The sequence below is a fragment of the Pezoporus wallicus genome, unplaced genomic scaffold (assembly GCF_028554395.1).
Source record: "Pezoporus wallicus isolate ANWC-B61680 ecotype Strahan unplaced genomic scaffold, APGP_CSIRO_Pwel_v1 scaffold_7402, whole genome shotgun sequence".
Lineage (NCBI taxonomy): Eukaryota > Metazoa > Chordata > Aves > Psittaciformes > Psittacidae > Pezoporus > Pezoporus wallicus.
In genome coordinates, this window is record NW_026641037.1 from 680,887 (window position 1) to 695,584 (window position 14,698).

Genomic DNA, 14,698 nt, shown 5'->3' on the forward strand with positions numbered 1-14,698 from the left:
AGAGCTTACTAAGGACTTTGAAACTGGTGAAGTTTATGTCACCATTTCGTCCCATTTGCAAAGTCTCCTGCAGTTTCAGCTGTACTTTCCATGGCTCCAAGCTGCTTCATTTAAAAAGAAAACATTCTGAACAGGCCGATAACAGTTTCATCCAGCAAGATGTGTTCTCTGGGGCCATAACTGCTTTGAATCTGAATTATTACAATTTGTGTTTATAAAAGTATCCTCCATAACCCCAATCTTACACCTTTAAAGCCAATTTACTGGCCTGTGTTATGCAGCTGAATACCAAAAGAAAAAGGGCAAGAATCAAAGTGAAAAAATAACAATTTAGGTTACAAAGTGATTGTATTATCCTGACATTTTATTGACTCTTTAAAATTAAAGAGACACTGAGACAGATACCTTTATTGACTAGGTTGGTGCCCTTTCAATATCAAACTGATGAACAATCATATTAAGCTAGCCACATATTTATGAATACCCTATAGCTTAATAAATTCTTATGGAGCAATGACAGTTTACTTAGATAACTAGAAATGTCAGAATAATATTACACAACCACCACAGAGTATTATTCATTTGAATCACAATCCAACTAAAATAAAACCAAGTGCTTGTTTTATGACTTCATCTTCATAGCAAGCTTCAGTATTCCAAGCCCTTGGTGACTCAGCACAGTACTCCACAGATGTAATTTTTACTTACGAATTATTGATTTGTCATGAGGGAGCAATAGGCTTAGGGTTTAGGTATAGAAAGAAGAAGCACAGAGATAAAGGCAGGCAAGAAACAACTATGGAGACAGTTTAACCATAGAGCAAGAATGTATGTTCCCTTTGCCAGGGCAAAAAGGCACACCAGCGATTTCTCCACTGCCTTGTGGCTCTTTCTAAGAGAGAAGCATTTAAGTGTTACGCTGTCCAGAAGAAACACGTTTACGTTGATCTCTTAACAGAAGAACATAAGAGAAAGAAAAAGCAGCTTTATCTGATTATCTACTCTCCCAGACATCTGCCTGGCTTCTCAAAAAAGACAGAACTGGGCTAAGAGACCACACACATCAGCCCCTTTGCAAAAATTAAATAAAAATAAAAACCTCACTTCAGATGCTCTGTCTTCCAACACACACTTGAAATGAAAGCTCCTTGGAGCAGGAACGGGAGTCAAGCATTTCTATTATCTCAGAGGGGCTGCCAAAAAAGAAAATGAATCATTTGTTTCACACCACATCCACCAGAAAAACAGGAATCAAAACTGACCATACATTTCCAAGCTATATTTTATCCCCTCCTGCTCTACTGCAATCTTGAGTAAGGAGCAATGATCTTTAGGAAGAAAATCTTCCATTTTCATCCAAATTAACCCAGGCTTTTCAGCAACACTAGTGGGGGAAGAAAGACTTGGTTCCCCCACAGAAGCAGCAGCAGCTGAGAGTTTGCTGAGCTGCTCTCACACACAGCATGCAAATGAAAAAAAGGCCCCAACCCTGCACTGAATTATGCAGAGCAAGAATTAGAGTTCTTCTCTGAAGCTGTGCCTTGACAAGTAAAATAGTTCACTGAAAAACACATTTCTGGAAGCTCTGATCTGTTATAAGAACGCAGTACTGCTGGATAAAAACCTTCTCCAAAAGGCCTACCTGGAAAAAGAGACAGGGAGAGGTAGGGAAACACAATTACAGACTACAAAGATATTTTGGTCATGCTGCGTAACACTGATGAGAGATGTATTTGATTGTTACATATACAACAATGGTGAGGACACAGGAAGTGGCCAAGGATCAGCAACGAGACAAAAGTAAATAACATTTTTAGTCCCTGCTATAAATGTATGTATGTACACTGCAGATACCCAAAACCTGATCTGTAATCTCTTCAGATAATACTACACTCTTCCTTGTAAATACTCCTATACCAACTTTGTTCCTATAAATTATTTCTATCAACAGCAAGAACACTGAAAGAAACAAGTCTTCCTTTGCCTCAATTTCCCTTGAAGTGCAACAGGGATTTAGTGCTCAGTTCTTCTAAGTGCTGCTCATCACTCCAACATTTTCCCCTAACAAGCTTCCCTTCATTGTTTTACTAGGACACAACTGCAATCTAAATGTGTTAAAAAAAAAAAACAAAACAGAACACACAACAAAAAACAACCCAAAAAACCCAGCTCTATTCACCATGTTCCTTTAAACTCCACATGCTGTAGTTTGTAACCATATTCATTAGCTTCATTGACTTCAAGCAGAGCCAAACCATAGGCTCCCCAAAACCCCACTGTTCCTCTTATCTGCTCTCTTCGTAAATACACAGGTCCAGACTCAACAGGGATACAAGTCTCAGGAACCTCATTGAATTCAGTCAAACACATCAGCAGGGAACCCAGATCACCACCTTGTTTACTGCAATTAGGACAGAACTGGAATATTTTTAGAAAAATGCTGCATATATATTTGAAATAAGACATTTTAACCTCTTTTCCTGTTCTCTTCCTCTCCCACTACCTCTGCACCTTTAGATCAGACTTAATTTTTTTCCTGTTTATATGACAAGTATATTTAATAACTGCACTTGTCATGATGAATTGAACAGGCAATCCCAGGATTTGCACTGTGATTTCTGCTAGCCACGGCCAACAACATTCATGACAGCACAGCCATGGGGTTTACAGGGGTCAACTGTCTACAGGAGGTTCAATCACCATTTAGACACCCTGAACATAAGTAGTAAAAGCAGGGCCTTCCTACCATTCATGACCCCATAGTAAATATACAGACATCAAAACACCTATGTGCGTTGGCACATGCAAGCACAAAGGTGCATACCCAGAAACAAGCATTTAAGGTTTACATTAACCAAAATGCCCTGTGTCCTCCCCACATTTTTTGTTGCTTGCTTTTGGTTGCTTTTTGTTTTGGTGTTTTGTTTGTTTTTTTTCCGGGGGGGAGTATTTAAATCCATTGACCATAAACAGGGTTTGAGTTCTGTGGAACCAGCTGCATGGAGCTTTTCAATCAAATACCAGAAAATGAAGTTATTTATGAGTTTATTCTCTCAAACAACATTCAATTTTTTGCCTAATTTGATAGGCTTTAATGTAACTACCAGACATTAACACTCACAAAAATACATGTTTAATGGAAAACTTCTGAGATCTCTGTTCCATGATTTTTTTATTATTTTGTTTTTAATTTGAGTCAAAATTTGCAGAGTCTCAACCATGAAACAAACTGGATTGGAGGTTGAAAAACAAAGCTTAAATTGAGAAAGATTAGTTAAAGCAAAGCCAGTGCATTTTCCTTCCATCTACAGCAAAATAGGAAAGTTCTGGCTGCAGCAAATGGAACGACACCCAGAAAGCTTTTCCATTAAGACAGAAAATCCCCACTTGAATGTTCTTAAAAAAAAAAAAAAATAAAAAAAAAAGACATTCAAAGAAGCCATTAAAAATGCACAAAGTGATTTCAAATTTACCCAAAAAAGATTGTTTGGGGACTTTCAACATATATATCAAAATTCAGGTACCTCTGTAGAAGACTATAGTTGTTGTTAAAAGAGACCTTGCAACATCATGAAGAACAAACCCTTTTCATTTTGAAATTAAACTGTTGTGTGGTGCACTACTCTGCCATTCTGAAACTATTTCAAATAATGTTTCTGAAACTCCAGCCTCAGAGGTACAGCTTTGCAGACAGGGCACATAAAACTGTGACAGAGCTCTTACTGTGAATAAATAATGGTGGCTATATCTAGAAAACAATACCAGCCTACGCACTGCTTGATAAATATCCCCTATTAAGAAGCTCCAGCTCTTTACAAGCATACCAGGTAACTGGCAGTGATTGCACTATAATCCATTTTAATTCACATCAAAGGATGCTTTTTCTCCTTTCAAGGGAGAAAGTCTTTCTGCAGCCACATTGTAAACAAAGTTACAGACCTCTGAAAATACAAGACATATTTCAGCTGAAATACCTCAATTTGGATTATTGTGCTTTCAAACTTCTTATGAATTTCTACCTTGAAGTCAGCATGCCTTCACTAAAACACATCAATTTTCAACCAAAGCAGTCTACCAGCAAGCACCCACATACCTGGCTGCTGCCTGAGACACAGCACATCAATCCAGGAGGAAGACTTCACCAAGGACGTCTGCCTTCCACCACCCAGAACCACCAGGCACAATCTCTGCTCCTAAAGAGATACAGGATTCCAAGCTACTAGGATATTACCTCTTTTATTAACCAACAGAGCAGCCCTCAGACTTTGCAGGTGGGCTTCGTTCTGGGGCAAACTCAGCTCAGCTGGTGAGCAAGACAAGATGCCTGAAAGCAAGTAGTGACTTTCAGGAGTACAGGGCATCTGGAAAGCTAGAGAACAAAAGTAAGAAGCACAGGGAGAGCAGAGTTACTTGGTGTAGGATGGTGCCTCTTACATTACTCTGAGCAAAAACCAGAGACCCACCAACAAAATTGTGACAATCCTAGAATGGTTTGGGTTGGAAAGGACCTTAAAGATTGTTCCAACCTCCTGTGCCATGGGCAGGGACACCTTCCACTAAACCAGGTTGCCCAAAGCCCCATCCAGTCTGGCCTTGAACATTTCCAGGGATGGGGGAGCCACAGCTTCTCTGGGCAACTTGTGCCAGGGCCTCACACCCTCTTAGTAAAAGTAAATGCTCATACTATGGTATTGGTGCAACACCTGAGATAGGGATGAAAAGACATAAAAAATACCAGAAAACTGGTGATTTTCTCAGGAAATCAGAACAGCTTTGTAATTTCATTAGAGGTGACTGCAGCATGATTTGTGCCATTTGAGAGTGTGATTCAACACTGCTCGGACACCACTCCAGGTACTTTATTTACACTGAGATGAAAGCAATGGCATAAAGCAATGCTGTGCCAGGAGCCTTATTAAAGTATCAAGAATTATTTTCCTTCCCACCAGCATACTGTTTTCTGAGGTAGAAAGAGCGGTTTTACATAGAGGGCTAAGTTGCCTAATGCAGAGCTCCAGTACATTTTTACTAGCAAGGCACCCAAATCCTCCTGCATATTTAGCCTTACACATCCTAATTAAAGGAGCAGCTGCTTTTTATGGCCTTATGTCAGCTTGGAATAATTTTTCTTGGTTATCGAAAACAGCTGCTCTTCTGATTAGTACACTGAGCATTTATTTTCTTTTATACCAGTGTCAAATTGCTCCATTGCAACACAGATAGGAGACACTTGGTGTTACAAAATAAATCTGTGCTAAGTAGAAGCACAAGTGAAATGGAACAAATATTTTGGCATTTTTAGCAGTGCTACTTAATGAGACAAGGCACATCCTCAATCAGTTCATTCACTGTTGTTCTGACAGGGAATGAAAAATGAGGAAAACCATATAAAAAATAAGAGATTATTCTAATACTTCAAAACTTGCCATAGAGCAGTTTGCTTCTGTTGAAGGTTGTTGCAACAGAACACTTCACCAAAGTGCCCCACAGCAGTGAGATTGCAAATGCTACTGGGGAAAAAAAAAAAAAATAAAAGATGTTTTAAAATGGAAAATGGCTTGGATTGATGTTTTCTAGGCAGATGGTATTGGGGAGGCTACCTGAAAGCTGTCAGAAAAGGGTAAAGCCCAGGCCCCAGCAAGCAGAGGTACCCAGCTGGTCAGCAGCTCTGTTCCCCTTCTTCATTTCACCCCATCCTGAACATCTGCTGTGTTTAAAGCTCTGAAACCCTTTGAGCAGGGAGGCTTCATATGGCCTTTAAAAGACAGAAAAAGCTTACTGAAGCATCAGCCCACCTGAGTCTCTGTGTGTAAAAGGAGGAGGTGTGTACATTTTTTTGAAGTGAAAATTTCAGCTGATTTGAGGCAATTTTTGAGCCCAGCTGTGGACTATTCTGATTAAAGGTATTTGTTTAACAAACAACACATGGTTTGGCCAAGATACCAAAGTAGAAAAAATAGTAATGTAGAGAATCAATATCTTCCAGGCATTCTTGTTGATTCAATTTGATATTACATAAAGAGAACTCCCTCTCTACAAAGACCCATATTTATCCAAACTGCCCCACACTGTGCTTAACACACTCAACTTTGCAAGGTATTTGCTTAATGTATTTTAATTAAATTATTAAAAAAAACCTGTTTTCAAAATAAATATCAACACTTTAAATTAAACTAAAAGTACCACTGGCACAGCTATAGACCCTGAGAAATTTATTAGCATGAAAGTGCTGTGTGTTATTTCAGTAGCTTGTATGCATGCTTATTGCATTCCCAGTCAGGGTTTCAGGCAGAAATCCCTTCCACTGTTACTTGGTTAATGATAAAATGAGTCCTTAGCACAGGTACCAGCACAAACTACCATCACAGCCCTCCCACATCCATTATGGGGAGGTTAGAAATCGGTCTTACAAGCATCCCGCATTCTTCCCCAGGATCTGGAGTTCAGACCTTGCATAGCCTAAGGTGTCTCCAGCTGCTCCTGTTAACCTGCTCTCGGAGCACCTTGGCAGAATTTTTTCAAAAGAAGCAGGTGCTGTTATGGTTGTATGGTGTTGCCAGCCCTGTCTTTCTCTGGAGCACCAAGCAGTTAATTTATGGAGAGGACTAGATATGAGCAGGTTCTTGAGAGACCCTCAATTTTTCAGCCTTTCTTTTGTAGAGGTTATTTGAGCTAAAAGTGTAAGAAACTTCAGCAGGAGAAAATTGCTAGTCTGATGCCTATATCCCACCATCTGTTACAGGGGCCGTATGCGAAGCAGCATGAAAGCACAACAAAAGAATTGAGGGTGTTGTGACAGCAGCAATCTAAAATTATTATTACAACTACTTGGTTTTCCTCAATATTTAACAGCTGCCAGAGAATTCATAAACTGAAATCTGCATCTTTTATATACTTAGTATTCTGGATTTGAACTACATAGGAAGTAACTCAGATTAAGCACCAAATTAAGTACCAACTTTTTGAGAAACCCAGTAGATCTTACATTTAAATTGCTGATATTGAAAGAGGGCTGCAGAGCTGGCAAGCTGAAGGACCCTTTACATTTACCAGATAGATAGGACCAGCCTTTTAAAGTTGTGTTGTTTTTATCTTAAAATTTAACAGTAGTTCTCTGCTGTTCATTTTCCCAGTGGATAAAAAATGTCTCAAGAACACTTCATCTTGGTGCCATGTAAAAAGAGGACATTAGAGATGGGGACGTGATTTATGATGCTATTTGAATATGGTATGGAAAGCACCATGGCAATTTAAGCAAGGAAAGTTAAGACCAATGGGAACGGCAGCCTAATCCACCCTGTCCTTGTTGGGGTCAGACCCAGAATTTGCCAAAACCCTAGGAAATGTCCCAGGCTTGTGACTGCCTGAGAAGCCAAGTAAATCCCAGTGGTACTGAAGGCTAACCATGGGACTTGAGTTTAATTTCTTAAAAAAAGACTGATTGGAACGATTTTTGTGCCATAGCTAATATGCCAAAGGTGGTGTAAAGTTACTGCAATGACAGAAGGTGCATTAATAAGGAAACATATCCAATCTGACATACAGAGATTATTCAATGTCATATTTTTATTTCACAAGATTCAGTTCCATTTTGGCAAGCCAGCTTTTCTAAAACGTGCCCCCACTTCCCCTGGTCTGTCACAATGCCTTAGGCCTGGGGAGAGTGCCAAAGCCTGCCTGCCCCCCCCTCCACCTTGCAGAAACGGCTGAATCAGCAGCAGCTCAGAAATGGGGGGGTTCTGAGTAGACTAATAAGGCGGATTATGCATCTCGGTTACTTTTGAAAGTTTCAGCTATATCTTTGCCTAAGGACAATAGTTAGGTTTTTTTACACTGATCAAATAGCTCTAGTAATCTTTCAGGCAAACCTTCATATAACTCATGATGAAGTCTAGAGCACTAGATAATACCGATTCAATGATAAAATAACTTTAAATCTTTTCATGTGATTTCAAGAAACCTACTGCTTATGTTCACATCTGATTAAGCTCTATAAATCAAACTCTGCAGTCCTTACCAAAACCAGTGGTTTTCAGTACTGACTTCCAGAGGCGTTTTGACCATGCAAGGGTTGCAGAAGCTGGCCTGATTAAAATTGCAGTTGGACAATGAGTTTCACTACATAATTTGAATAGGCTACTTAGAAACCTGAGGTCTATTATGTGAAATCTGCTCCCCATAATGGTTCTGCTGGTGTTTGGACAACAGTTTCTCTTAGCCATCGTCCATCTGCACAAAGGATGTGCCACTTCTTGGGGCTGCTAGTTAAAACTAATCCATATATTGCAAATATGTTTTTGTTGAAAGATCACAAAACCTACCAACTAAACCAATATGCTAAACTGAAGCTCATTTCTCCTCTCACAAACAGAGGGGAAAGCACGTTTCTCAGTAACATCTTTGACCTTTAAATCTATAGCAGTTTCTCAAAAACATCTGGATACAGAAGAAACCCTGTAAAGACACTGTCATCCTCAGCACTGACGTAGACCCCATTCCAGTCCCGTGCAACCTCCAGCCACACCTGGTCGCCTGCACTGAGCTTCAGGATGGTGAGGAAGGATGCCTGGTCAATCTCCTGGCCATAGAGTGTCTCACGGGCTTTGGCCACCTTCTTGCTGCGGGCGACAAGGCTGACGCGGGCTGGGCGCCCTCTCACTGTCAGGTGGTAGGCAAAGACATACGTGCCAGGCACACTGCAGTTGAATCTCCCGGTGGAAGGGTTGTAATCTTCTTGGTCATTGTACAATATCTTGTCAAATCTAATGGGGACGTTGGGTGGAGGGAAGGGCTTGGACATGCCAGCGCTGAATGCTGATCGCAGGAGCTTTGCAGTGTCCCCTCGGGCACCCTTCGCCCCACGGGAGCCTTTCTTTCCTGGAGCCCCTCGGCCCCCTTTGCTGCCAGCAACCCCCTTGGGCCCAGAAGGTCCTGTCACACCAGCAGGTCCAAGGTCCCCTTTTTCACCCTTACTTCCTTGCTCACCCTTTTCTCCTTGTTTTCCATCTGCCCCTGAAATACCTTCAACCCCCATCTCCCCTTTGCTCCCTTTTTCTCCCTTCATGCCCCCTTCCCCTCTTTCTCCCTTTGCACCTTTTCCCCCTGGCTCCCCGCAGTAGCCCTTCTCCCCCGCGTCTCCCTTTTCACCTTTATCACCCTGTTCTCCATCCACTCCTGGGTTTCCAGCATCTCCCCGATCTCCCTTGTCTCCTTTGGTCCCATTCTCACAAGTGTCCCCTTTGGAACCCTTTTGTCCCTTCAGGCCAGGGAAGCCATAGTTGCCCTTATTGCCTTTTACTCCAGCTTCACCTAAGAAAAGAGCAAAGTGTGAGGGAAAAGATTCAAAGCATTAGTATTGGATTGGTTTACAGATGGAAGGGCAGGGAAAGGGAGAGGTCAGCACAATATTTCTGGGTTTCCTAGCCCATGTAACATACCTTGCAGCCCGGGTTTGCCTGGATAACCAGGGTTTCCACTTACTCCTCGCTCGCCTTGCTCCCCTTTGCCTCCTAAGACATTTCACCGTTAATATACTGTTGATGGTGTTGTCTGCAGCACAGCAATCATTACACAGAAGATGACTGGTACCATTTTGAATGTGTCCCTCATTTCATTAATAAACTGGAAATGAGCAATGTATTTTCAAGAAATGCCTTCAGAAGCCATGGCTGAATCTCACAGCACCAAGCACCACCATGCAGACAACTGCATCTCACTCGAATGTTGGATTTCTGACTCTAATCACCACCTCAACTGGGAGGCAGTTGCTGGTGTTTAATGGCAGGATGGAAATGATGACAGTTCTGCATTTCTCGCTCCTGGATTGCCAAAAGTATTGTTCAAGAAGTGAATCAAAGCCTAAGAGACTGCACTGAGTGAATTGTGTAGCATGATGCTGCTAGTACCCCCCCATTATCAGCTTTCCCATGTGTTTCTCTGTGACCAAAGGCAGACACAGGATCCTACCAGTAGTGTGTGGCAGAAGGACAGAGGTGCCCTAAGCCTGAAACGAAGGGCAGGGTTTCCTTTCTGTTACTACCGAAGGATAATAATTGCTCTCATCTTAGCTCAGATAATTTTTTCCTGAGATACTTAAATTGAAATGCAGCTTCTACATCTGTGTGTGTCTTCCCTGGTATTTTTTTTCTATTTATATCCCTAATCCAAAGCAAACTGTAGTCAGTTTTTAAACTCCCATTCCAAACAAGGCATTTACAGTGAGATCTTTATGAGCAGCTGCTCCTATGCTACCTGCGCATACCGAGTTACTGTCCCTGCACTAATGCCAGCCAAATCTCTCAAGGTCTCAATCTATATCAGCATACTCCATTTTCTTTGATAAATACTTTTTCCTATAATTTTGTGGTATTCAGTGAGGACAACAGCATCTGTTTCTGAAATGAGCAGTTAGTCTGCTTTACCTCTTTCTCCTTTAGAACCTTTTGGACCTTGTGGACCTGGGGTTCCTGGCAGACCTTGCAGACCAGCATCTCCTTTTTCCCCCTTAGGTCCTGTAACATAATGACATCCACAAAATTATCTTAGTAACTCAAAAGTTTAACTTTAGATAGAAAATCTGCAATAATAGCTAAGCAACATGTCATTGAGGAATGCATATAAGGAAAACTCCATCACCCTGGGAAGAACCAGCTATTTTATTTGAAATCATACAACCAATGCAAAAAAAAATGTGAGACAGATGGGTTCACCCTGAGCCCTGCTGCACTACACCTTGCAGCCACTACAGCTGAAACCCTACAGTGGGGCAAAAGGCGAGGGGCAATACTGAATTGCTCATGCTAGGGTTAGTGGGGTGCATGCTTGCAGGTCCCCAGTCAGGCACATTTTGCCTTTCAGCTACTGCAATTACCAAATCTTAGTTTTGCGTTTCACTCTTGGCTGTAGTTAAACACTTTTAGACCCCAGCTTTCAGCTTCCTCATAGCCACAGGAGCTCAGACATTCATAAAACATAAAATATAATCTGTCTTTAATATCTGAGTGCTTCTAAGAAGTTCCTACAGCTTCAATTGTTTTTTACTTTTTCATCCACTTGGGAATCTAGAGACTGCCAGTGCACATCTGGGAGCACACTATCTATGGCAGCTTCTTTCATCACAGTAGAACCAATTTGACACAAGTACGTTTCCATCAACACTCAAGAGACAAATGAGTGCAAACTCCCTCTGCAGCCACTATCATCTCCCTTAGCCAATCCCTCCCAAGCTATGGGAAGTAAAAATCTCTAGAGTACATTTTATTAAATGAAAATTATTTCATTATTTTACCACCTTTCCTCAGATGAGTAGTTTCTATCTCCAATTAAAGTGAACATTTACACACTAATGCACTATTCATTACATCAGTATTAGAATTAGGCACTTTACAAATATATATTTTAGCAGTAGAAAAAAGAGACAAAGTATGTCTTATAAAATATTTAGGTGCTCTATACAGAGCTGCCTCTAATTAGGGCAAGTATTTATTTTAAAATTTGAACCCAAAATTATTTTTGTATATAACTTCCTCTTTTCCAAGGAAAAAAACAAAAAACAAAAAAACAAACAAACAAAAACCCACATCAAGAATACGGGCTTTTACCATAAACCTTCAGCAAAGATACAGAACTACTTGCAAGTAGATTTAAGATTCATAAAACCATGGTTAAAGTGATTGTGAAAGGAAATCTGTGACTCCCAGAGGATCAGACACAGGGACAGAGAACTGAGGAGAGCATTTGCTGCATAAGTCTTGCCAACTCATTTCTTGAAGGAAAAGCAGGAGACAACTTGACGAGCTTTAGCTGAGCGCAGCGAGACAGGCATCGCCATACCTGGGGGTCCCTGCTCCCCTGGCTGCCCCCGGGGCCCTGCAGCAGGAGGGCAGCAGTCACAGCAGTTGAAGAAGAAATCAGCTGTGTCAAGTGTGTAGTTCTCAAAGGGGAAGAGCGTGGTGGCCCCTCGGGCTGCAGGGCTCGGGGTGGGTAACTTGGCTCTGCCTGGTGCTGCTGGGAACAGGCTCTTCCCCATGAGAGGGGTGAGAGGGGGGTGAGAGGCACTGTCACCCACTAGCTGTAAGGGTTTTGTCTTCGTGTACTTCACAGCTGGGGTCACCTTCACTCCTGCATGCACAGCAGTAACAACCAGCATCACAAACACTGACACAGACCCCAGTGAGCTCCACATGCTGGCAGCTGTAGGAAAAAACAAATGCAATAATTAATTGCTGCACAGCAGCCTTTTGCATTCACAAGTTCCCTGCAAAGCTAGCAGACCTGTGTGAGTAGCATCCAGCACATGTGGGCATCTGAGTGGAGGACTACATTACAAAGTTTCACTTTTTATGGTGAAAGTAAAACCAAGTTAACAAAACCTCCTGCCCGCTCACCCCTATTGACCATTGCAGTCCAGCTGCTTCTATTAGCAGCTCCTGGTAGGTGGCTGGAAATGGTCCCACGGGTGTCAATAGAAGTTCAAGGAACTGACTGAGAGTTGCATGATCACTGGGATACCTGATTTCTGATGGATTATTAGGAATAATTCAGTAATTATTTCAGATTCCAACACAACTGCACAATATAAAAAGCTTTGCTCTAAAAGAATAAATAGAAACAAAATGAACATCAAGTATTCCAAAATTTTTATGTCAATATTTTCCTTGTTATAGACTGATTTTCTGGTCTTGTATATTCTTTTAGCATAAACTTTCAGGACATTCTTTTTTTCTTTAAAGGGTTGATTAAGCTGAACCAGAAAGAAAGAACAGTCAGTACACATTTTTTTCCTATAGGACAGATGATGTCTCTCAGATGACTTGTCATATAAAGCATCTTTGTTTCTTTTTTAAACCAGTGTACTGACCTGTAAATACAAATGGAACAAGACTCCTTTTCTTGCTGAACCTGTAATCTAACCTTTCTTAGCAGCTAAGGCACTTCATTACATGAAAAAGTCACCAGGAGAAATGCTGACTATATTGCCATTCAGATGGCAAAAGGTGGTCTGACTCAAAGTCAGGTATTTGGGGGCTGGATTATAATCTTTCCACCTTTAAGAATTCCATTTTAGAGGAAAAAGTCATGATTTTTTTCCATATTCATAGAAAATCAGATCACTTAATAGGAAATCAATTATCCACACAAAATCCCCAGTGATCACTGCTGGCCATCACTTCTGTTCTACTCATTCTTCAACCCACTGCCTACCATAGAGGATAAAATATCCTTTCTCTATGCATGTATCGCATTAGGACAGGATACTAGGCACTGATTTTTGTCATAAGTGCATATTTGCTCCCGACCAGCCCAATCAACCTTACCATGAATAATTTAACTCCAGGATGACATCTCATTCAGTGCATCGATATTTAATTGGATGTAAAAAATCTACTAATTGTTAGCAATTACAATAATTGTTGTCCCATAAGAACATTGTAATAGCACACTTATTCTTTTGTTTGGTCCCTAAAATTATAGTATTTAGGTATTCTAGTTCACAATAGGTATTTAACCCCAATCTCCCAGCTTTAAATATCAGGGAGATGATTGTCCTTTCTGTTATTTAATTAATTCAAATTCTTCTACCCAGGAGGAAAAACACTCTTCATGCAGCTGTATATTCATTACAGACAGCAGCTTTTCTTGAGACAAATTATATCACCACTATGTCTTAAATTCCATGACTTCATTGCAAATATCCCGCTTGAAGACTAAATGACAAGCACATGCTATCTCCTACCTTATAAACAGTCCTGCTCCCAGCATGACACCATCTCAATGGCACTTTGTAAAAGGCAATTTTATTTACTGAGAGATTCAGTTTTATTTGTGTAACAGCTGCTTCCATGGCCAATGGGAGCCTGCATGGTGTGGTGAGAAGGGAGGATTGGCAAAGTCCCCTGAAAGGAGCAAGGTGACATTGAAATCTGAGGAAATTCAAAAGCTTTCCCCAGGCTGGGACACTGCTCTTCACTTGGGACTTTTTTGTTTCTTCCCCCAGTACCTGCTTTGGGGTCTTTAGGGACACTCCTCTTTCAACTCACAACATAATGTTTTGGTACCATCAGATTCAGCATGAATTAGTCCATTTGCTGCAGCAGAGTCTGGGTTTCTCTCTCAGTATTTAGTGTGCAGAGTTTGGCATCCACTTCCCTCCTTGCAATGGGAGTTTAGAAGGGGTAAAAGAGAAATTACACAAATAGCTGTATGGGATCATGAGTACATGTGTGCATGTGCCTGCATGGAAATGCACTGAAAGGGGAATTCAGCTATGAATTCAGCCACAATTTCAGACTGTCCCAAGGAAATGCAGAGATGGAGCAAGGAAACACTTTCTTCGTCCTCTGCTTCTGGCCCAGAGCAGTGTACCTGTGGGCAGCCATGCTAAATAGCAGGTTGGCAGAATGAAACCCTACTGGGAAAAGGGACAAACCCATCCCAGGAGAGTTGCTACCATGTTCTTCTCACTGGAAACAATAATCCCTCTGAATTTCATAGGCTGACTGATTTTTCTCACTCTTTCCCAGCAATCACAGCACTCATTTCCTTCCCTCATGACCTTAAAATGGGGCAGCATTTATTCTTAGATTTCCCAGCCTGGTTCAGAGTGCAGTACAACATGCAGGAATGTGAGGCTGCCTTTCATTGCCTTGTCTTGGTGAAATATGAGCAAGAAAACAGTCTCATTCAATCAGTCTGAATT

General features: G+C 41.2%; 1 protein-coding gene across 1 annotated transcript; it reads right to left on the bottom strand.

Annotated features, from left to right (window-relative positions):
- Nucleotides 1-7,548: 7,548 nt before the first annotated feature.
- Nucleotides 7,549-12,511, bottom strand: OTOL1 (otolin 1). The gene is made up of 5 exons (XM_057421699.1): nucleotides 12,387-12,511; nucleotides 11,833-12,192; nucleotides 10,422-10,511; nucleotides 9,438-9,509; nucleotides 7,549-9,309 (listed from the first exon to the last, which is right to left on the bottom strand). The coding sequence occupies exons 1-5, from the start codon at nucleotides 12,397-12,399 to the stop codon at nucleotides 8,414-8,416; spliced, it is 1,431 nt and encodes a 476-aa protein (XP_057277682.1). The 5' UTR covers nucleotides 12,400-12,511; the 3' UTR covers nucleotides 7,549-8,413.
- Between the last annotated feature and the right edge of the window lie 2,187 nt (nucleotides 12,512-14,698).

Coding starts and splice junctions, on each gene's coding strand:
- OTOL1 (XM_057421699.1), bottom strand. Junction 9,510..10,421: donor AGGTTCTAAAGGAGAAAGAG/GTAAAGCAGACT, acceptor GAAATGTCTTAG/GAGGCAAAGGGGAGCAAGGC. Junction 9,310..9,437: donor AGGCAAACCCGGGCTGCAAG/GTATGTTACATG, acceptor CTCTTTTCTTAG/GTGAAGCTGGAGTAAAAGGC.